The following is a 24350-nucleotide window of genomic DNA, read 5'->3' as shown; positions in this document are numbered from 1 at the left end:
CCCCATAGAATATTCCACGTGGGTTTATAATTTCCTCAAGGAAGAATCTGTCCCTTCTGAATCTGTGCTCACTGCTGAACTGAATCGAATACTAACACTTGTGATGTTATAATTGATTTTCACTTGCCTAAGTTTTGTATACAATTCTGGATCTCAGCTGCTCCACTGCAAATGGAAAAACCTCAAGTATTCACGTCAGTTCCTGGAAACCTCAGTGGACAGAATGGGTTTAGCCAAGTGGGTGAACAGACCATCTTTTCAAAGATTTGCTAGGGGAGGGATGAAAAGAAAGAAAATTATAACAAAGGATTTTTCTTTTAAATAATAATTCACAGCTGTGTTGATAAGGTAACCTTCAACATTGGAGTTCAGCAAATAGTATCAAAGCAACCTTTAAAGCTTAAGAAGGAAAAAGGAAATACCTCAAGTCCCATCAGCTGATAAAGTTTGAAAAAGTTTAAAGTCAAATCATTACACATCTTCGCAGTTACATTCGGCCATTAATTTTATTTATTTATTCCATACCCAAGAAATGCTTAGAAAGGCAGTTTCTGATTTATTTACAGATTTAGTCAATCTTACAAAAATATCAGTGGAAGACAAGAAGTCCAGAACAGCAGATCAATCATTTTAAATTTATTCTGTTTACACTCCTAGCTTACAAGTTTAGACACCTAATCCCTTTAATTTACAGTTGCTCATTTCTTAAACTTTAAGCGATACATTTTCCAGTTCACGCATGTTCTGCTGCAATTTTTTCCATAAGTAAGAGATTAAAAAGCAGCAATCTCAGAACAATTAAAAGTTATAACAATCTCTTTCCAGGTTACATAGTTCCATGAAATTCAACTTATATCAGTCACTTGAGCATCCTCCACGGGTACGTTATAATGTCTGTCATCCTCAGTTATTAGAGTAACCATTGGCCAGTCCTCTTTGTGATCATCAGGATAGAAGGTGACAAATTCATCAGTTCCAAATTTGTATAGCCTGAAAACTCTGATAGTCAACTCTAAAGAGTATCCCAGAAGAAACATTTCAACCTAAAAAAAAAGCCAGAGTGTACGTCAATTTCATGATGTGCACAGCCATTTATTGTGATTGTTGAATGCAGCAGAATGAATAACTAATTATACATAAATACACCAACAATCAATAACTCAATTCAAAAAGCCCAAGCTGATAAAAAGTAGCTACTATTTGTGCAGCCTAGGCCTTTCTCCAGGTTGCCTCTATGTACAATTCACTTCTGTGATCCCATTACACCTTTAAGATAAATGAAAACTAAACAAATATTTTTAGCTGAGCTTATTGTACTGCTCACATTCTTTCTTATGTGGACATAGTAGTTGAGGGGCTGAAGTAACAGAAATAAATTTAGAGGAAGGCAGAGGCATTATAAAATTTAAATCCTTACAGACAAATCTACAAGTGATACATTAATATGTCATGTGCAAGTTCTAGCGCATAGGAAGTCTCCCAGATCAGCAGCCTGGTTCAGAGCAGATTTATACAAGGGTGGTGGGGGTAGAATATAATAAAAGGAACCTTACCAGGAGGCATCTTATTGCACAGAAGAACAAGCTGCATCCGCTAGATAGGAGAAATAAAATGTCAAAAACTTTGAATTTTGGGAATGTTCTTTCCTTTTCCCACCAAGTAAAAGTAAAGGTGTGGTGCTGGCCACTCTAGATGGGCTGGGTGGCTGAAAATAAGAGAAAGGGGCAGGGGAGCCTAAAAATAACACTAAATATACCTTTCCCCATCAGTATGCCAGGCCTGGCTCAGTGGTTACACTTGGCTTAGAAACAAAGTTGTGAAGGAAAGCCCGACTCCAGAGTTTCAAGCATAATCTAGATTGATGCTTCAGTGTAGTATCGAGGCTGCACTTACTGGGATACCATCTTTTGGAAGAGAACAGTCTGCCCTCAGGTGGGAGAAGTTAATGATCTCATGCCCTTTTTTTGAACAACAAAGGAGCCCTCCTGGTATACATTTGCCCTTCAAACATCATCACTAAATCATCTCATTATTGTACTGTAGAAAACCATGGCAATTGGCACATAAGTGGGTCAAAAGAATGCAAATATTGCACATCCTCTGGGGTTAAGGGATAATAATGACAGACAGAAAAAGTAGAAAGCTTAGAAAAAATTGGGAAGTATTTCCAAAAGATTCTCCCAATCTCCTGCTCTAAATTTGACAGAAGTCCGGGAGAAATGGTATAAATGGACTGATTTAGTGGTACCCCAATCTCCCACCAGAGACTCCACACAAATTCCAGGTAGCTCCCCACAATTGCTACAATGCAAGATAGGTAGGCTCGCTGTTTCCCTTCATTCCTTCCTCACCTCCCACAAAAATATTAAATTCAGTAAGAGGTGAAGAGGGATGAACATATTACAAGAAACAAAATACAAAGCAGTTAGGGTTCAGGTAATGTTAAACCACCTTGTAATATCACTTTTCATACTCCCAGGTTATGAGGTCAACATAAGAACATAAGAGACAGGAGCAGGAGTAGGCTATTCAGCCCTTCGAGCCCACTTCATCATTCATGAGGTTATGGCTGATCTTCTACTTCAACACCATTTTCCTGCACTATCCCTGTATCCCTTGATGTTTTTAATATGTAGAAATCTATAGATCTCAGTCATACTCAACGACTGAGCTTCCACAGCCCTCTGGGGTAGAGAATTCCAAAGAATCAAAACCCTCTGAGTGAAAAGATTCCTCTTTATCTCAGTCCTAAATGGCCTGCCCCTTATTCTGAGGCTGTGTCCCCTGGTTCTAGAACCCCAGCCAAGGGAAGCACCCTTCCTGCTCAACCCTGTCAAGCCCTGTAAGAATTTTGTATGTTTGAATGAGATCACTTCTCATTCTTCTAAACTTCAGAGAATATTGGCCCAGTCTATTTAATCTTTCCTCAATTGCTCCATCCCAGAAACTAATTTTGTGAACCCTCGTTGCACTCGCTCTATGGTAAGTATATCCTTCCTTAGGTAAGACCACCAAAACTGCATCCAATACTCCAGGTGTGGTCTCTAAGGCTCTATATAATTGCAATAAGACATTTTACCACAAGAGGATTTGAGTGTAATTGCTTGTTGTACCACTGTTAGCTTTCAGTGACTCATGAACAAGGATATCCAAGTCCCTTTGAAATTTAACACTTCCCAGCCTCTCACCATTTAAGAAATATATTATATTTCTATTTTTCCTACCAAAATGGATAACCTCACATTTCTCCACGTTGTATTCCATCTGCCAAATTTTTGCCCACTCGCTTAACCTCTTCAAATCTCCTTGAAGCATCTTTGCACCCTCCTCAATTCACAGTTCCACCTAATTTTGTCATCTGCAAACTTGGAAATGTTACATTTAATCCCCACATCCAAAATGTCCACATCAGGTTTTATTTTTAAAAAATCATTTCTCCATGCTTTTCTGGATTAGTGATATGAACAGTTTGAACCTTTATGTACCCCATTATAAATTAGAAGTCTACCTTTGAGTTCAATGGTGTCAGTCACTCCTGTAAATGATCGCATGTCTACTGCCCAAAACTTATTTAATATGAGATATAACCTAGGAACTACAGAAATGTACCCCTACCCCACCCCCTTTATAGGTAGAATTGAGAAATGCTTTATGAACCAAGCACTTATTTTGCAAAATACACATGACTGAACCAAAGTAGAAATTCAAGACCTTACAGCATTTCCACGTCTTCCATTCAACATAAAATACCAAAATCAGGCTAAACTCTCTAAAACAGAAGGGCAATCTACTTTGTTTTATTTCCTTTTGTCTCAGGGTCCAACATCCTAATTTCCTTCCTGCAGCCTTAAACCTGGCTGACCCTAAACATGGGTTTTACCTTTCTGTTTAATTAATTCACATCCCAAGAAGCAGAATCTTACTAAACTACCTGGCAGCTATCCCTGCTAAGATCAAATAACATCTGCTCAAATCAGAAAAGCTGTGCGTAAACAAATCACAAATGTCCAAAATAACTATCTTTCATTCAACATGAGGTTATGTTGGTTTAGATATTCTGAGATAAATTTTCAATTCATCACCACAGGAATTAAAATTTTGCCTTGTATAACAGCCAATACTTATAAAACCCACTCATTTTTCATTCCCATTGGCTTCAACAGAAATAAAAACTGGCTAGTTTCCATAACAACATAAGCAATGGGAGCAGTAAGCAGCTAGTTGGTCCCTTGAGCCTGTCCCACCAGTCAATAAGATCATAGTTAGTCTGATGTGGCCTTAGCTCCACTTTCCTGCTTTGTCCCCATAACCTTTGACTCCCTTGTCAATCAAAAATCTGTCTAATTCAGCCTTGAGTTTATTCAATGGCCCAGCCTCCATTGCTCGATGGGGGAGAGAATTCAAAACCTCAGATCCTCAGAGAAGAAATTCTTCCTCATCACCATATTAAATGGAAGTCTCCTTAATTTGAAACTGTGCCTCCTGGTTCTAGATTCCCCCACAGGGGGAAAACATCCTCTTCGCACCTATTCTGTCAAGTCCCCTCAGAATCTTATGTTTCAATAACAAGCAGCTGATCCAAAGCCGGTTTTACGTTTGAGTGGTAAGCTGAAAGTCTACTCCCCAAATCAGAGTTCTGGTTTTTCTGCAATGCTGAAATAGGTGCCCTACTGCAAACTTGTCAGATCTCTCCATTTCTGCAACAATTCTAATTGGAATATGCCACGTTGGGTATAACGTTAAGTTACAAGTTGCACAGCTGTAAGGAGATAGAGATTAGCATTCCCCAGGATGGTGCAAACGAGATGGTTGCCTAGGATGGCAAGATTTGGGTGGGAGCAGCACAATACTGCCGTCCTTTAAAAGAAAATTGGAACTGAAAGCTGCCCAGAAACCCACGAAGCTCAGCATCAATCTCCTGGTGACCAAAGAAAGCATTTCGGAAGATTTTGAAATGATCTTTTAAACAAATCAGTCCATTATTCATCATCAGCAACCAAGGGGAAAGAAATTCCAACTTTCATCATCAGGTGGCATTGCCACTTGATGACATCACATCCAGTGCCCCACCACCCAATCAAATTCAAACCTCAAGTCAGAAAAAAGCCAGGGTGGCTCTGATTGGCTGGGATTTTGGCAGGCTGCCAAACACGAGTTCCCTGGGGTTTTGAATTTCATTGAGGGATTTGGCATGAGCAGCAAATGTTAGTCTCACTGCGATGGGAGGGGTCAGAGCTTCAGATCACTTCAACTCTGATCAGGTCAGTGATTTGTTTTTAAGGTTTACTACAAATAGTCTCACATTATTTCTATTAATGACTGTGACTGGAAGCAGAGCTTTAACCCACAGCCTGGTCGTTGCTCAGACATGTTCACACAGCAGGGTTTGAACTCCCAGTGTGAAGGCAGCCATCTATTACTTATTTAAATTCCAGAGGACCAACTTCACTTCACATCCAGACTTTTCCGAAGTGTTGATAGTTGATATCTCTCCAGTATGAAGATTATCTGTGCCACGTTGTAACACTGCTTATATATTTTACAGCTAATCTTAGTAAGAACAGACCCAGAAACTCCTGATAGGTTTTCAGAAACAAAACATCTATTTCATTGAGAACAGGTGCAGAAAAGGGAACTCGTGTTTAATTATGTACTCTAACATTTTCATTCTAAACCGCAAAAGGCGTTTTCCCACCTACTCTGTATAAATACACGTACAGCTGTGTGTAATGCATTTTTCACAATTTCTGCTTTTTGGCAAATAGATACACCTCAATGAAATGTGTGGACATTTGGTATATGTGCAATAAAAATAATTAAACATTTCATGTGTATGTTTATATAACTTATTGCAAAAGGTTGTACGCCAGGTGTGTGGTGTTTCCAAAACTATTCAGAAACATTATGTGAGACACTGGATTATAGGACTTGTTGGTGCAGGCTATTAATAAATGTATTGTGCTTTTATTCAGTGCTATCAGTTTGTTTCTGTGGATGGATTTCTGGTAACATTTGACTTTGCAATATGTATAATACTTGGTATCATTTCAATTTTATACAAACTTGCTGAATAATTCACCAATTTTGCATGTTTTAAGGCAAAAGTTGTAAGCATCTGCTGCTTGTTCTCACCTGATAGAAAATGAATCCCTACGTTTACCTGCTCCCTAAGCCTTTCCCCAGGCTCCCAGGACTGGCTTCCTCTTAGAACCTCCTTTACTCCCATCTAATTTTTGCAGCCCATCAGGGAAGTGACTGGCTTTCACATAGCACTCTGTCTCTTGGCTGAGATTTGGAATGCACGGGAGTATCAACTTAAGTATCTTTCCTGCCACTTGGGCACATTGCTTTCCATGATGTCACTTCAAAAGATATTTCCTGGAATACGTCCAGCCAGGGTTGACAGCCCTACCTGTTGGTCAGTTTATTATATGTCTCTTTCCTACCTCGGAAATCAGAGATCCATCACGGGGGAGGTGGTGGGGGGGTGCCAGGCTGAAGGTTCGCCTAAGGTAGCAAATACCCTTCTGCCAGCCCTGGCATTCCCTTCTCCAAGCACCTTCGTGTCAGGGCATTCCGATTATAAAGAGGGATTTAATCCTATTATTAAATGAAACAGTTGCTATGGGAGCCAAAAACTGCAATGGCTTAATTAATTTGGATTTGACAATTCCCAACTCAAAAGGGAAAGTTTAATAGACTTGGTTATGAGTCATGTTACAGTGTTTTGCTTGGACAAGAATTTTATGGAAAGTACAGAGTGTGATATATTTTCCAAAAATAAAGCCGCTCAGACTAATCAGCGGAAAATAAAATGTTTACTTTGCCAGCAATCTAGTGCCTGAACCATGTACTAGATCAGCAACCAGAGCATTACGACTGTGAACCAGCGAGATTTCCTTTCAACCTAATGTGATATAAACAAGTTCAGGGAGAGCCTTAAACTTCTCAATAAACTAGAAAAGCATTAAAACGTAAAATGTTTGTCCAAACTGATTTAGATTTGGTGGGAATTTTGACTTTCAATCTCCTACTTTAAGTTAAGCTTTTCATGCAAAAATTAAGCAGCGTCAATCTGCCATTTTAAACCATACATGCAGAGCCCATCAATAAGGCAGCAGCAATCTAAGTAGTACTCAATCGGCGTTGATACTAATGAGGGGGAGAGGCCTGGTGGGGAGCAAACAATTAACTGTTCATAAAAACAAAAAAACTGCGGATGCTGGAAATCCAAAACAAAAACAGAATTACCTGGAAAAACTCAGCAGGTCTGGCAGCATCGGCGGAGAAGAAAAGAGTTGACGTTTCGAGTCCTCATGACCCTTCGACAGTTCTGTCGAAGGGTCATGAGGACTCGAAACGTCAACTCAATTAACTGTTCATTGCCAGATGAGGGAAACAATAGCAAATGTCCCAGGAAATTGTGGCACAATCTAAATAATGGGGTAACTCACCTACACTATCATTTCTGGGACTTTAATGGCGCAAGTCAAACACTATTCCGCAATCTCCAAGGAAATCTGGGCTGTAATCTCCTAGCCATGCTGCCCTGAGAATTTAAACACCCTCACCAGCCCCTCCCTCCAAAGCTAAATTAAACTCAATAGTAGCACTAACACAAATTACAAGAAGTTCGCCAGAAATTGCAACCCCTCCAATCATTCTCACCACCTCAATATCAGACTGTTGCAACTGAGCAGATGTTTTTTGTCATCATAAAATTGATGTATGATATGTATTCACATGTTTGCAGACAAAGGTCTCACAACCTGTTAAATTGAAATCTCTGGGAAGGGAAGTAAAGTTCTGTAGAGCACAAGTGATGCAAATAAATTTCAGTGAGACAAAAAGCAGAGGAATGTCAATTTCAAAATCTTGCTGCAAATCACTGCCATCTAGTGTCATCAGCCAACTATTTATGGAGTATTACGGTCAAAAGAGTTGTTTGTTAGTCTTTCACAAACCAGTTTTCGCACTGGTTTTAAGGAAGCAGCACCAAACCTGTGCTACTCTCACTGTATACCTTCGCACTTAGCATTGCTCTACATCAAACACTGAGTAAAGTTGGTGCAGAAGAATCTGGTAATTGGTAGCCCAAGAGCTACCAAAGAGATTTCTATTGTTAGATGGTCAGTTTATATTACCAACTGCAATAGGTGACAAGAAATCCACAAGCGTGCCACAGCTTTGAAGTGTAAAAGTATTCTCTCACTCCATTTCTAACGATATTTGTTGTGTTAATCCTGTAGATAGAAAAATGAGTTTCTAATAATGGAGGTAGATTTTAATTAATTTACACTTCTGAGAGCTCACAACAAGAAAACAGATCAACAAGCCATGAAGGATTTTCATTAAAATTGCGAATGGAAAATCTTGTAAACTGTGGATTCCAAAACCTAATCCCAAATATGAGCATAAAATAATAAAACACGTTGTACACGAGTCAACTTGGCTCAATTAGCCCTCTTGCCTATGATCAGACTCCCAGATCAAAGTTTGAATGCATAATTTTGACAGATGTTGAGTACAGTACAAAATACTGTTAGTAATGGCAACCTGATTACGAATTAAACAAAAAAATTCTAACTGCCCATTCAGCTGGAGCCCAAAATATTATAATGAAGGACTGTAAGGTTGGGACCCAGGAAAGAAAACCAAAGGGTCGTCTTCATTCTAACATATGTAGTAATAACAGCTTTCAGTTGAACTGTGTTTCTTAAGGACCCTTTAGGCTGAGTTTCAATTAGTCTTTAAGTGCAAGAACGAGGTCAATTAACACACCAAATAAGGTTTAAAGGAAATGAGAAACTATGCGCTATATAGGATTGCTAACCCTCCCAAATTGCCTGTTAGTCATCCAAACTCAGAATGGGAAAAATTAATACCCCAGGTGTTGCAAGTGTAGTTCATAATTCGTGCGTTTTAGAATTCTACTTTTAGTTTTGGAAATTAAAATTTTGACTGTGGAGAATGAGGCATCTTGTTGGAAAACCGACAAGCAATCTTAGAGTAAATACAATTCAAACAGGTTTGGCCTTAAAAGGTTGGGGCCATCTTAATTTAAGAGATTAACATCTAGAAAGGGAAGATCATAAAATGGCTGGTGGGCTTACTTAGTTAAAGAGCTGGAGACATGACTTCTGCAGTTATTCCAGTAAAAGGGTATGTTATTCAAATTTTGGAAAGATTTGGAACTAACAGGTTTGGCCTTAAAAGGTTGGGGCCATCTTAATTTAAGAGATTAACATCTAGAAAGGGAAGATCATAAAATGGCTGGTGGGCTTACTTAGTTAAAGAGCTGGAGACATGACTTCTGCAGTTATTCCAGTAAAAGGGTATGTTATTCAAATTTTGGAAAGATTTGGAACTAAAAGGTAATTAAAAGTTAATTTGCATTTTTACCTGGGAAAAGGCCAGGTGTGGCATATTGCCATGGAGATGGGTGGAGCTTACTGAGATTCTTTGTTATGAGTTATTTCTGTGAATTCAGATTAAGATAAGACTGGTTGAGAGAAGCAGGGGGAACCCACATCCTGGAAACAGGCGGTTGCAGCTCACTCGGAGAGGATAGTCAGATTTGATGGGTGTTAGTCAGGCCAGCAGTTAAGCCAAGAAAATACTAAATTAGCAACTAATATTAATGTGCTCCTCTCCACAGATGCTGTCAGACCTGCTGAGTTTTTCCAGCTATTTTTGTTTTTGTTTCAAAATACTAACCTCATTGTTCTGAGTGAATTGTCCATGGGGGCACTGTCTCAGTTTGGATTTCATGAGCAAAAAGCAGCTGGAAGGTTTACTCTAGCTCACAGCGGTCCTCACGAGGCCATATGGCAAAGAAAGCAATCAGCAGAATTAGCTGGGAAGGACTGAGAAGGCAACCAGACCTTCGTTGACTGTTCAATACATCTTGACTGTAGATGCCTCAAATAGTCTTACCTCGGAGAATAGCTGGAACTGAGGAGATTAAAGTAAATTCCAGAGGACTGTGGCATGCTTTGAGTGGTGCTGACAGAAATAAATAACTCTAAGATATCAAAGTACAAGACAATTCTTTGGGAAAGTAAAAAGTAAAATGGAGTGTATAATCTACATTGTTATAAACAATAATGTTAAGTTAATAGTGCTTATTTTGCTTTAATCTTTATAAACAAGTTTGTTTTGTTTAAAAACGTAAAATGCTGTGACGTAGTTTTATTGGTTAAAATGAGGTGTTCAAATTTATTTTTTAAATGTTAACTGTTCCTAACCAAGTCGTAACACAAGTAGTGTTTTATTCTTTAATGGGATGAGACCGTTGCTGGCAAGACCAACATTTATTGTCCTTCTCCAATGTCCTTCAGAAGATGGAGGCAAGCCACCTTCTTGAACTACTGCAGTCCATGTGGTGTACATAAAAATCACAGTGCTGTTAGGAAGGGAGTTGCAGGATTTTGATCCTGCAACATTAGGAGAATGGCAATATAGTTGCAAGTGAGGAGGGTTGTGTGGCTAGGAGGGGAATGTGCTGGTGGTGATGCTCAAATATGTTTGCTGCCCTTTGTTTTATTCATTTACGGGATGTGGGCTTCGCTGGCTGGGCCAGCATTTATTGCCATCCCTAACTGCCCTTAACGGGGTGGTGAGCTGCCTTCTTGAAGTGCTGTAGTCCCTGTGGTACAGGAACACCCACAGTGCTGTTAGGGAGGGAGTTCCAGGATTATCACCCAACGACAGCGAAGGAACGGCGATATATTTCCAAGTCAGAGTGGTGAGTGGCTTGGAGGGGAACTTCAAGTGGCGTTCCCATGTATCCGCTGCTCTTGTCCTTCTAGATGATAGCGGTCATGGGTTTGGAAGGAGCTGCCTAAGGAGCCTTGGTGAGTTTCTGCAGTGCATCTTGTAGACAGTACACACAACCGCCACTGCTTGCCGGCGAAGGAGTGAATCTTTGTGGAGGCTGTGCCAATCAAGTGGGCTGCTTTGTTCTAGATAATGTCAAGTTTCCTGAGTGTTGTTGGAGCTGCACTCATTCAGGCAAGTGGAACATTTTCCATCACACTTCTGACTTGTGCCTTGTAGACGGTGGACAGGCTTTGGAGAATCAGGAAGTGAGTTAATCATCGTAGGATTCCTAGCCTCTGACCTGCTCTAGTAGTCACAGTATTTATATGGCTAGTCCAGTTCAGTTTCTGGTCAAAAGTAATCTCCAGGATGCTGATTGTGGGGGATCCAGTGATGGCAATGCCATTGAATATCAAGAGGCGATGGTTAGATTCTCTTTTGTTGGAAATGGTCATTGCCTGGCTCTTGTGTGGCACAAATGTTACTTACCACTTGTCAGTCCAAGCCTGGATATTGTCCAGGTCTTGCTGCATTTGGACATGGATTGCTTCAATGTGTGTGGAGTCGCGAATAGTGCTGAACATTGTGTAATCATCAGCAAACAGCCCCACTTCTGACCTTATGATGGAAGGAAGGTCATTGATGAAGCAGCTCAAGATTGTTGGGCCAAGGACACTACCCTGAGGAACTCCTGCAGTGATGTCCTCAAACTGAGATAACTGACCTCCAATAACTGCAACCAACTTCCTTTATGCTAAGTATGATTTTAACTAATGGAGAGCTTTCCCCTGATTCCAGTTGTGCTAGGGCTCCTTGATCCTACATTCGGTCAAATGCTGCCTTGATTTCAAGGGCAGTCACTCTCACCTCTGGAATTCAGCTCTTCTGTCCATGTTTGGACCATGGCTATAATGAGGTCAAAAGCTGAATGGCCCTGGCGCAACCCAAACTGAGCAACAGTGAACTGGTCATTGATGTATAAGTGCCACTTGATAGCACTGTCGACAACACATTCTATCACTTTGCTAGTGATCGAGAGGAGGTTGATGGGGAGGTAATTGGCCAGATTGGATTTGACCTGCTTTTTGTGGACAGGACATACCTGGGAAATATTCCACATTGTCCGGTAGATGCCAGTGTTGGAGCTGTATTAGAACAATTCGGTTAGGGCACAGCTATTTCTGGAGCACAGGTCTTCAGTCTTCATTCTTTGGATGTTGTCAGGGCCCATAGCCCTGACAACAGTATCCTATGCCTTCAGTAGTTTCTTGATATTACATGGGAGTAAATTGAATTGATTGAAAACTGGCACCTGTGATGCTGGAGACCTGAGGAGGAGGCGGAGATGGATCATCCACTTCGCACTCCCGGCTGAAGATAATTGTAAATGCTTCAGCCTTGACCTTTGCACTGATGTGCTGGGCTTTCCCATCATTGAAGATAGGAAGCTTCCTCCACCAGTTAGTTGTTTAATTGCCCATTGCCATTCGCCGCTTGATGTGGCAGGACCGCAGAGCTTAGGTCAGTTCCATTGGTTGTGGGACCACTTAGCTCTACCACATACTGCTTCCACTGTTTAACATGCAAGTAACTTCACCAGGTTGACATCTCCTTTGTAACTATGTATGCCTGATGCTGCTCCTGGCATATACTCCTGCACTCTTCATTGAACTAGGATTGATCACTTGGCTTGATGGTAATGGCAGAGTGAGGAACATGCCAAGCAATGAGGTTACAGATTGTGGCCGAATACAATTGTGCTGCTCCTGATGGTCCACAGCGCCTCATGAATGGTCAGTTTTGAGCCACTAGATCTGTTCTGAATCTATCCCATTTAGCACACTGGTAGTGCCACACAACAAAATAGAGGGTATGCTCAGTGTGAAGGCAGCATTTTATCTTCACAAGGACTGTGCGGTGGTCACTCTTATCTATACTGTCATGGACAGATGCTTCTGCAACAGGTAGATTGGCGAGGACCAGGCCCAGTAGGTTTTTCTCCCTCATTGGTTCTCACATCATCTGCTGCAGGCCTGTCTGGCAGATACGTTTTCAGGACATGGCTGGCTCGGTCAGTAGTCCTGTTACGAGCCACTCTTGGTGATGGACATTGAAGTCTCCCAATCACAGTACCACTGTGACCTTGCCACCCCTGGAGTTACTTCCAAATGGTATTCAGCATGGAGCAGTACTGATTCATCAGCTGAGGCAGGGCGGTTGCTGGTATTCAGTAGGAGCTTTCCTGGCCATGACACTTCATGGGGTCCAGAGTCAATGTTGTGGACTCCCACGGCAACTCCCTCCCCACTGTATACCACTGTGCTGTTGTACTCATGGGTCTGTCCTGCCGATGGGACAGTGCATACCCAGGGATAGTGATGGTGGTGTCTGGGGCATTAGCTAAAGGTATGATTCTATGAGTATGACTATGTCAGACTGATGCTTGAGTAGTCTGTGGGACAGCTCGCCCAATTTTGGCACAAGCCCCCAAATGTAAGGAGGTGTTAGCAGAGTCAACAGGGACGCTGTTGTTTCTAGTGCTTCAGTTGATGCAACATGGTCTGTCTGGTTTTATTCCTTCTGTAGAATTTTGGCACAGATGTGTGGCTTGCTACGCCATTTTGGAGTCAGTTCATTTCTGGTGAATTCACCAGAAATTATTCCCAAAAAACAAATAATAACAACTTAATACCTTTGCTGCTGAGGGTTGGGATAAAAAATAATCACTGAGCTCAGGTTGGATTGGGTTGATCACCCCCCCATGTTACTGGGCACACAAGCCAAAGCGTTCTGATGAGAGATGTGGTTAAGCAACCACATTGCTGTGCATCTGGAATCACATGTAGGCCAGCCCAAACAAGGACAGCAGATTGCTTCCTTAAAATGCATTGGAGAAAAAAATGGGTTTATACGACAATGATGGTATCATTACAGAGACGAGTTTTCAACTCAGGTTTGTTTTATTAATTCATTGAATTTAAGTTCCACCAGTTGCTATGTCCCCTGAGGATTAGCCAGGGCCTCTGGATTATTTAGTCCAGTGACATTACCACAAACCACCATCTCTCCTGCTGCTAGCAACCTGGGAGAAATGCTTTAGATGCTGCATACTTCCTTCCCTGTGACCCATGCTCTCACCAAAACACTCTGGTTGGTGCTCTCAGTGACATGGGGTTGGGGGGACAAGGAGGTTGGTGCGCCAGGGGGTGGGGGAATCAACTCAATGCAACCTGAACTGCACTGATTTTTTTTTTACCCCAAGCCTCAGCAACAAAGTCATTAATTTGGGCAATTTCCTTTGTTTTTTTTTTGAATTATGCTTTGGTTCAGGCGTATGAACATTAAACGTTGGAATCTTGGTGCATTCTATTTCAACATTAGCTGATGTTTTATAACAAATCTTTCTATTCACTTACAACAGAATGAAAATATCTTATGGGAGACCTGTGTAATAAAAACAAACTGCTCTTCCTGTAACTGTTTTGTGTGCTTAAAGTAGGAACCACAATATTTCTATGGAGTTTTTCCCACTTGCAGTCAGATTCAGGGGAGGTATAACCCTAACCTCACCGCCACTAAAGGTTAGCCCTCCAGTTTTCTATAAATCACAACACTTAGTAGCAAGGGGCTTGCAGTTCTTGTAGAATGAATATCTGTCAGAAGTTGTCACAATTTCTGTCAGGATCTTTGAAGTGTGTCCTCAACCTGGCTGACTTGAAATGCAGCTGATGGATAAAAGTGTTGTTTCAACCCACTGTGTCTGCTTGTCATGCCAGTGTATTGTCTGTAAGAACTACCTGTGTAGTTGATAGCTTTACTCTGGCATTGAAAGCTGAGGCAGAGGAGGTGGGAGTAAGCACATTGCAATTTTGAGCTGTAGAGAAACAATGGTATTAAAGAGGCACTATCATTTGAAGCAGTATATAACTGTCAGGTTTGTAAGTAGAAGGGCAAAGTAATGTGGCTATTACTGCACTGTCATTGTGTTGTGACTAATTTGCTATGAAGTTAACTTTCGTTTTTCAAATTACAATAACACTTCAAAAGTAAAACTGGCTATAAAGGGATGTCATGAGGTTATGAAATGTGGTTAAAAAAATGCAACTCTTTTTCTTGCTTTCCTTCAAAACACCATGAAGTTCACAAAATACTTTTGCTGCAATAGATACCACATTCTGAAGAAAGGACATTAAAATGGCCAACTCCATGCAAAATTTGCATAACAGGCAGTTTCTAGCCCACAGACCTAAAGCAAGTGACGTCAGTTTTCAGATTACTGCCAATTTGGGGATACAACTAAATCTTAGGAATACCAAAGGAAACTGCAATGGGCCTAAAGAGTAGCAGATGGAATTCAATGTGAGGTGATGCATTTTGGTAAATGAATAGCAATACTTACACCCAGAATTAAAGTTAGCTTGCTACTGTGAAACCTCAGAGGGACTTGGGGGACCGATTAAAGAACATTAGGGTAGCACTGAATTTGGTAAGGCTATGAGGAAAACCAATAGGATTCTAGATCTTACTCTATATCTTAATCTGAGGGCTACATTTGGGCTTCACACAGTGGGAAAGATATTCAGAAAAGATACAACTAAGGTTACCAATTCTCCCAAGTTATTCCATAGTCTTCAGGATTTGAAGATGAATTTCCTGGGCATGCTTCGAGCAATCAAGCAGAAAAGTAGAATTTTTTTGTCCTATGCTTGTGCCTGTACACTTCCTTCCCTGTTAAATATGCACAATCTAGCTAGAGAAGTGAACAAAATCATGAGAAGATCTATTTCTTGCACCATATCCCCACCCCCAGCCAGTTATAGTTTTGGCAGTATCAGCAGTGCTAGAAAGCGCTTTAGTGAATGACAAACAGAGGGAACAGATTTCCGATAAAAGCAACAGGCAGCTCAGTAAAAAACTGGAAGCAGCAAAGCAGAGTGCAACACTGCCTGTCGGTCAGTACAGTTAGAGGAAAGCATTTAGTCTGTGTGCCTAAATATTAAGGTTCTATGATGTGTCTGGGTAAAATGACATGGCTCAGCAGACACTGAGGCTAGCACGTACAGACTGGACATGTTCCCAGCTAGTTTCTAGGTCACTACAGCTATTGTATTGAAATGGGTGCATGATGCAAGGCAAGAACATAACTTTTGAGAAATAAGTAGAAATTCTGAGGCATTTAGGTTTATTACTGTAGTGACACAGAATGCTCTGCTACTGTGAATTTACTTGGACAAAAATCCTGAACATTGGATTCCAGTTTCAAGCTGAACACAGAGATGCCAATCCTCCCAGGTTGTCTAAGTCTTCAGAAATGAAATATTAATCTCACTGTTGCTAGCAACCTGACAGAAAAGTACAGTTTACACTTCATATTTGCAGTTTGCATCCATGCACTTTCTTTGCCTCAGCTTCCTGATTCTCAGAACTTCTTATACAACAGCTGCTGGTACAAAACTGCAATCCAAGATACTCAACTTCTGTGAATCAACATTTATATATTACAATAACAATTACAAACTGTGGGAAATTGTCATGTGATTAAATGTCACATCATAAAATCTCCAGGGATATCTCTAATGGAAGTTGGCAATCCTAAAACAATCGATGTATCTTCATCTAGACTGAATAAGAGACACTCCATGTGCACTTTGTACTGTACTCAGTTTCAAAGGAACAGGAAGTAGAAGAAATTAGAATCATTTTCTGTTCAATACTGTACATTCAATTCTGTCTGATTAATAATGTTTCACAGTGCTTAAAAGACACCAGCAGACTAAAGCAGGGATAGAATTCTCTTAGGTCCCTACAAATTTTGCTTTCAGTCAAAACAACTGACCAAAGCACTGCACAAGACCAAGCACAAGCCTAATCGAGAAAAGAAAATCCAGAACGCATCACTCTGCCCTGCTTTTCCTCAGTTTTCAGTCTTAGAATCAGGAAACACAGTGCAGCAATTTGGAAGGGCTTAAAAGGGACAGCCTTTGCACAAGAAGTAGTTTTAAATTTTTGAGCAAGAAATTAAATGTATCATTGAAGCTAAGAAATAAGATGTTCATAGTTATCGTGGGATATTTTCATTGGAACTCTGCAGAAGGAACATATAGATGAACAGATTTCTAGCATCTGCAGACAACGATAGCCTGATTTGAATTAACATATAGATTAAGAAATGAATAAAGCAAGCGTTTTGAATCCTGATGAATACTAATTACAAGTTCAAAGCTTTACCTATTGCATGAAACTCAAAATGGGTGCAGTAGTGTAGTAATATTGTTACTGGATTTAGTAATCCAGAGAATAAGTTTAAATCCAACCCTGGCAATTTGAGAATTTGGATTCAATTTTTTTTTTTTAAAATGCAAGTGGATTGTCATAAGAATCTAATTGGTTTCCAAATGTCCTTTAAGGAAGGAAATCCTAGCTGCCCTGTCTTTAAGTAACTCCAGCCCCACATCACCATGGTCAACCTTTAACTGCCCACTGAACTGGGCTAGCAAACCGGTCACTTTCTCAGGCGAACTAAGATGTACAGTAAATGTCAGCAACACCAGCGCCTGAGAATGAATTCAAGTTTGGCATTATAATTTGATATTTGCTTTTGTTTACTAGCCAGATAACACCATAATTATATCTACTTTCATCAACTTGGGACTCAAATAGGCAATGCACCTTTGCAAAATCTACATTCAGGTTAGCACTGGAGCTATTTCAATTTTTGCACAGCTCATGAAAAATAAGGACACATGAAAGAAATGCACATAATAGCAACCTTGTGCTGTGCAGAATAAAATTAACAACACTACATTCCTGAAAATACCAAAGCTATGGAGAGTGAAATTGTAATTTTGGACTCATGGTGAAGCACTGCTTCTGTCCTTTGGTAGTTTATTCCAAGATTTTTGATATTTCAATCACTTACCTGATCCAGTCCACCAGTGTAGCCAACATGATTCAAATGATTTTTCATGAACTGGTAAGGGTCAGTGGAAGTATCACGAGCAAACAGCAGCCAACAGAAGAGAGGAATTTCCTTTTTTTGCACTTTATCATAATCCAGTTCAATAGCCTTGGCCAGCATAAGAATTTTCATAGCTTCGTACAACCTGTATTCTTCCTGGTCATTTTTAAACACCTCTTCACAGACAACTTGTCGTTCTTCCAAAGAATCCATTTCACATATCTGTGTCCACTAGAAGAGAGAGAAAAATAAAAAATCACCATGTATTGATTCTGCGAATACCAGATATTTTGTCATTCCAGTGTCAACACTGTTTGCAAGTGATCAGATTTCACAATGCTTTGTTTAAATTTGCATGGAAGTTCAAAAATGCATTGTGCCCTGCTGGTAAAAATTAAGTTCATATGTCCTTTGGATCCATTGCTTCAAATATTATTCCCCTCAAAATAGCATCCTGCACCAAAAAATTGCCAATGCTAACAACTGGAGATCAAAAATGCTTGAGCCCAGTCTGAAGTGATTTGTCCCTGGGTATAGATCACTGGACTCAGTTCTGCAACTCATGCAAGTACATCAGAAATTAGAAAGTCAAAAAGTGTTTACTTTTGTTTACTTTTTGATGGAGATGCTCTCCAAAATGGGGTTTCAGGAGGGAATCCATAATTAGATCCAATTGCCCTAAACAAACATCAATAGCACAGTTTCAATCAACGGCTGGGAATCAGAAAGCTTTCCGATCCAATCTGGAGGGGCTGCTCTCTCTCCCCTGTCTTGTTCATGTGTTGTATAAACCTTTTGCAGAGTCCACCAGGAAGGATACTGCAAAACAAAAACAGAATTACCTGGAAAAACTCAGGTCTGGCAGCATCGGCGGAGAAGAAAAGAGTTGACGTTTCGAGTCCTCATGACCCTTCGACAGAACTTGAGTTCGAGTCCAAGAAAGAGTAATACTGCAAAGGCATGCAGGCCAAAATCTCCCTGTACATGGACAACTTCGCTGTCTTCTGTTCAGATCTGCTGTTGGCACGCAAACTGGTGACCATCTGCGATCAGTTCAAACTAGCCTTGGGAGCCGAGGTAAGTTGTGGCAACTTGCCCCTTCACCAGCAGGTCTGATTGCCTAAAGTTACCAGGGATATGGTTCAGGTGGACCAGGGCTTGCATTAAAAACTGGAAGGAGCGAGGAGCTATGGTTAAACAAAAACTGGGCATGTAGGAGTGATGTTCCCTCTCCGTTGCGGGTAAGAACCTGGTCATCAGGTGTGAGGCACTAATGTTGCTGTGCGTGGACGTGGTGCAGTTTGGGCCCATTTCTCACTCCTGCACTGTGGCGATCATCCGAGCCATCTTCCACTTTATCTGGAGGTCGAAAATGGACTGTGTTCACAGGAACACGATGTGCAAACCTCTAGATAAAAGGGGGAAAATCGTGCCCAACATCACCCTCATCCTGATGGCCACCTTTATTTGGCTGCATCAAGCTGTGCATAGACCTCGGTACACAAACATCAAATGTCACCACATGCTGAGGTTCTACCTGTCCATGGTGTTGCAAAGGATGGGTCTGGCCATCTTGCCACTGGACACTCCAAGTATCACCTATCCCTTGTGGAAAGTTTATGCAGAAAAACACCTTACATCACAAGTCCATCAGGTAGTGGTCTGCAAGAAATTTCCGAGAGGCACTGTGGGAAAAGGAGATGATGGATCCTTTCAGATGGTTCCCTGAGCAGACTGTCAAAGTCATTTGGCAGAATGCCTCATCACCAGAACTTTCAAACAAGCACCAGTATGTGACTTGGCTGGTGGTGAAAAGGCTCTCCTTGTCAGAACCTCCCTACATGCATGAAGTCTCAACCCCTCTGCATTTGCCCTCGAGGCAGCTGGAATGTGTCCTTGTAAACAAAGTCAGGAGAGAGACCTTCTGTCACAGTTCAGCCCAAGCAGCTCTGTGATACAGGACTCTGTGCTCTACAAGCTGTTCCCAGAGATGCACACCGAGATAAACATCTACTGCTGTTGGAGAATCATTAAATCAGTGAAAGATGCTCTGTGTCTGCCTGAAACTCGCTGGTCTTCTGCAGAGTTGTCCTCGACCAAATGTTGCAGACTGGCAAATTCCAAGGTCCAGGACTACATGCTGAGGGACGCACTAAAGCTTGGGCCAGCCGCCTCCATGGGCTCAACGGGGAAAAGTCGCTGTCTAAAATCTTTTAGCCATAGTACATCAGGGGGCTGGAAAATCTGCAGAACCCATTGGGCTGTATGCCTGACATGGAATCTATATGGTAAATATCAACAATATTATAATTACATAGAGGCACTTAAGAGTGGAACATGCTGTAAGGAGAAAAGTTGAATTTTATTGCACTTTCTGTAACTTAAGTTGAAATGTTTTGGAATGTACTTACAAATTTTATGATTAGCACATTGTTGGAGAAAAAAAAATTATCCCCCTTATTGGGTAGGGGGCAGAGGAGCAGCAGGAAGACAGAACAGTAATAGAAAGCGGAAAAGAAACAATCAAAAAGGAAGAGAACAAAGAAGTGTGAAGCAGACTACCAAGATATGGCATACCAGTAAAACAGTAACACACAGAATAAGAGTTTTAAACTATCTTAGCTTGTTACTGAAGCATATTATTTACACATATGCATTGGCTTTTGAAGAAAGCACAGAAGAAGCATTAATCTGTCAGAACACTGCAACAATCAGTACAACAAGATGCATTAAACAATTACATAGTTGGAAAGCATTCAGCCGCAACAGTTAGAATCGGAAGAAGGTCCTGTCGTGTCCACGGTGGCTCACCACAAGAACTCAACTAGTCCTACATGCAGCCTTTTCCCCCAGCCTTGAATTTTTTTCTCTTCAAATAATTATCCAATACCCTTTTGAAAGCTGTGGTTCAATTTGCTCACATCCCCCGATAGTTACAAAAGACAGTTTCAAACTGACCAGCTTAAAAAAAGGCCGGCCCGCTACAAAAGTACACTGAGGGCAGCTGAAACAAGCAGAGTGGGACTTCCACCCCTCAGTGGGAGGAAGCCCCACCCTCAACCGCTGTTGGTTGATCTGATTGATCGGCAGATCAGGCAGTCCCAGCAGCATCAGAACCCAGTAGTGTGCACTGCTGGGGCTGCAAGCAGGCCCCTGGAAGAAGAGCAATAGATCCTGGACTTAGGTAAGTCCTGGACTTTTAGGGCAGGAAGGGACAGGGCACTGTAGGGGTGTGAGGGGCAGGTCTTGGAGGCCAGGCAGGGAGGCAAAAAGGGTTTGGGAGGGTGGAGGGGTGCCTCAGATGCGCACAGGGCACCACCTGAAGGACATATCCCTCCTTTCTGTTAACCCAACTGGCTAAAAGGAGGGAAGAAATAGCCTGCCCGTTCCCACCCCACCAGCCCAAGTCAACTGTGTGGGCAGTGTAATATTCAGGTCAACTGGCATCTTAACAAGCTCAAGTGCCCATCAATTATTTTTTTAAAAAATGGCAGGCAGACTACCCTTTTACACTGACCAGGTGAGAGTGGGTGGGAAGGCGGTAGGCCAGCTACCCGTCATATTTTACATGGCCCCCACCACCGAAAATACATCCGGCAAAGGGATGTCCTTTTTATTCCACAGAGTTTAACTTTGCCAACAAGTCTGTTATATGGCACTTCTTCAAACACCTTTTTGAAATCCATGTACATTACCCGCATCAGCTCTGTTAGCTCATCAAAAAACTCAACCTAGTTAAACACGATTTCCCTTCTGTGCTGGGTTTTTTTAAATTAATCCACGTTTGTTCAAGTGACTGTTAATTTTGTCGCAGATTATCGTTTTAAAAGATTTTTCCACTGACATATCTGCACAACAAGCCGAGCAACATCCACGGCCAACAGCACCACTTCAGACCTGACCTGCCTTCATCAAGGCCATCTGCCCCTAAGGATTTCAGCTATCACTTGCTCCTCACCAAGCCTCCCACTCTTTGGTCTACAACTAATAGTATGGGAGATGCACTAGTACACAAAAACAAAAACATAACAATGGTGATGAACACTATGACAAATAACCATATCCAAGCTCCCCTTCACTCCTTGGTATTGGCACGTTGCTCAAAACTGGGACTCAAGAATACAAATAGCAAACCCATGTAGAGGCCAGCCACCAGAGGTGGACAGAGCAGCCAGGGCAGAGTTTCTGGGGCTAAAATAATTAAATTATTGAGGAGAGGTATAACAGATTAGGCTTGTATTCACTTCAGTATAGAGATCAGGAGGTGATATGAGGTGTTTTAGATAATTTAAGGAATTGAAAAGTTAGATAAAGAGGTGGAGAAATCCAGAACAAGGGGAAGGTAACCTTAAAATTAGAGCTAGATCATTCAGGGGTGATGTCAGAAGTACCCCTTCACACCAAGGGTAGCGAAAATCTGGAAAACACTCCTCCAAAAAGCTGTTGAGGTTAGTTGAAAACTTCAAAACTGAGGCCGACAGATCTTTATTAATAATAATGAAAGCAGAAAATGCTGGAAATAGTCAGCAATTCTGGAAAAATTTGTGGGGAGAAATAGAAGAACATTTCAGGTCAATGACGTTTGAAAGGTCATTGGCCTGAAACTCTCTCCACAGACGTTGAGTGTTTCCAGCATTTTCTGTTCTTATTTTAGATTTCCAGCATCTGCAGTGCTTTGCTTTTATACTGCTGGATCTTTATTAGGCAAGGAAATTAAAGGTTATGAAACCAAGGTGGGTAGATTGAATTAAGGCATAGATCAGCCAATGGAGTGGCGGATCAGACTTGAGGGGCTGAATGGCCTACTCCTTTTCCTATGGTTACTTTGACTTTTCCCTTCCTCCCAACAGAAAATAGAGCAAGTAAACACACACAGCCCACCATTCTGTGGCACAAAGTATTCTATGACTATTTTTTACCATTTATTCGCACTGGCATCCACACTTTCCCTATTTGCAGACCAGAAATCAGCTTTTGACTCTGCATGCCAGAACCAACAACCTCAATAAGCAGGTTAGTAATAGAGGCAAATAGTGTTCACAATACAATACAGCTCAGAAATAGAGCTTTCTTTCTGAATCTTACTTCTATTGTTTTCTAATTATTGCAATTTTCTGAATATAATGCACACTTTTCTCCCTAAAAACCGACCTAGAAATTAGGGTATGTATTATACTATACGTGGTAACAAATCAAAGTGGATTTCTTAGTAGCCAGGAGTGGGCCTCAAGTGGAATTCAGTCAATCTTGTTTGGGATCCACTATCTTTCCCCAGCAAAGGTTTGGGTCCTTCTATTAGGCCCACAGAGTAACTCAGATCAGATCTCGGTTTCCTTGCCTGAATCTGTACAAGGACAAAAGGAAGGAAACTCTCACAATGAAACAGGGAGGCTGTTAGAAATAGGAAATTGCTGCCTCCAAGAGGGTTAAACAATGCATCTTATAGTGATTCTTTTAAGATCGGCTTGGTGATGGCTCCCCTCTGAGGTAAACCATTTAAGAATTGCAAGGCTTTAATTCACCAAAGGACTCAATTGTATCATAAGCTGTAGGATGACAACCAAAACCTTTAATGGGAAGACTGTTTTGATACTCATGGCCCATATCTGTTAGTAGGTATAATCATATAATAAAAAAGTAAGAGGAATCTTCCAAGCGTGTGACACTCAAAAGGCCCCCCAGTCTGCTGCATCTTATATTCGTTATTTGTAACTAAACCTGTCATGCCCCTGGGATAATTACAATTTGACTGCGGCATTGCAAAAGTCTAGGTGCATATTATACAGGGTAATAAGACAATTTTGACTTGGAAATCAGTGTGTATTTCAGATTATATTTGGGAACGAATAATATTTGGAAAATGATGGTACTTACGGATATTGCTGTCACCATTTGACTATCTCGGCACTGAACAGCTCAGTAGCATTAATAGAGCGAGAACTATTTTGTGGGCTTAGTTGTTTCTTTCCCCAAAACAAAAAATTAAAACGTTTTGTGCTGAATCTTATCATTTTAGATTTGTCAAGTTTGACATTAGCAACCTGTGAGCATACTTGGGCTGAAAAAAACATTTTGCTCCACAGTTTCAAGGTTTTGCTCCAGCACATCATGACTGACCTGTTTCTGGTGTAAATGCTTGAAAGCCTGTCCACATATTGAGGGCCTGGGGGGCAGCTGTTGAGGGGAACATGAGTTCAGCTGATTTTCAAATACCCAAGAAAATTCTCAGCTAACCCTCCTTTTGAATTAGAGAGTTCCATTATGCAAGACCAGAGAGTTTAAAATTTCCAGCCATTAGCATCTGTTGATGCCATAGATGATGTCACTGTGATTCAATCATTCCTATACTAATAGCAGCATTATGCTATGTTCTACTGACAGGAGTTTTCCAGATCTCCCACTGTAATTTCAGCAGATACCCCAGAGAAGCCACAAACACCCATTTCACCAGGGTTCCTGGCAATCCCTTGCCAAAATTACAGTGGAAATAGAGAAAGCCCATGCAGATAATATAGACAATTTACAACCTGACACCATAAAATCAAGAGTCAACTGTAACTTGAAACAACCA

At 41.1% G+C, this 24350-nt stretch overlaps 1 protein-coding gene across 6 annotated transcripts in view; it reads right to left on the bottom strand.

The window, feature by feature from the left end:
- Nucleotides 1-492: 492 nt before the first annotated feature.
- LOC121275822 overlaps nt 493-24350 on the bottom strand; it is a 69231-nt gene continuing 45373 nt past the window's right edge. For 5 of the 6 annotated variants that reach the window (XM_041183477.1, XM_041183479.1, XM_041183481.1 and 2 more), the window contains 2 exons: nt 17741-18010; nt 493-1043 (listed from right to left, as the gene is read on the bottom strand). In XM_041183477.1, coding sequence (XP_041039411.1) covers nt 846-1043; nt 17741-18010 — 468 coding nt within the window. In that variant the 3' untranslated portion in view covers nt 493-845. Of the gene's footprint in view, nt 1044-1553; nt 1594-17740; nt 18011-24350 lie in introns of all 6 variants that reach the window. The other variant, XM_041183480.1, reaches the window with a different exon arrangement.

The sequence above is a fragment of the Carcharodon carcharias genome, chromosome 3, assembly GCF_017639515.1.
Source record: "Carcharodon carcharias isolate sCarCar2 chromosome 3, sCarCar2.pri, whole genome shotgun sequence".
NCBI classification, from domain to species: Eukaryota; Metazoa; Chordata; class Chondrichthyes; order Lamniformes; family Lamnidae; genus Carcharodon; species Carcharodon carcharias.
This window is presented reverse-complemented; position numbering and strand designations above follow the sequence as displayed.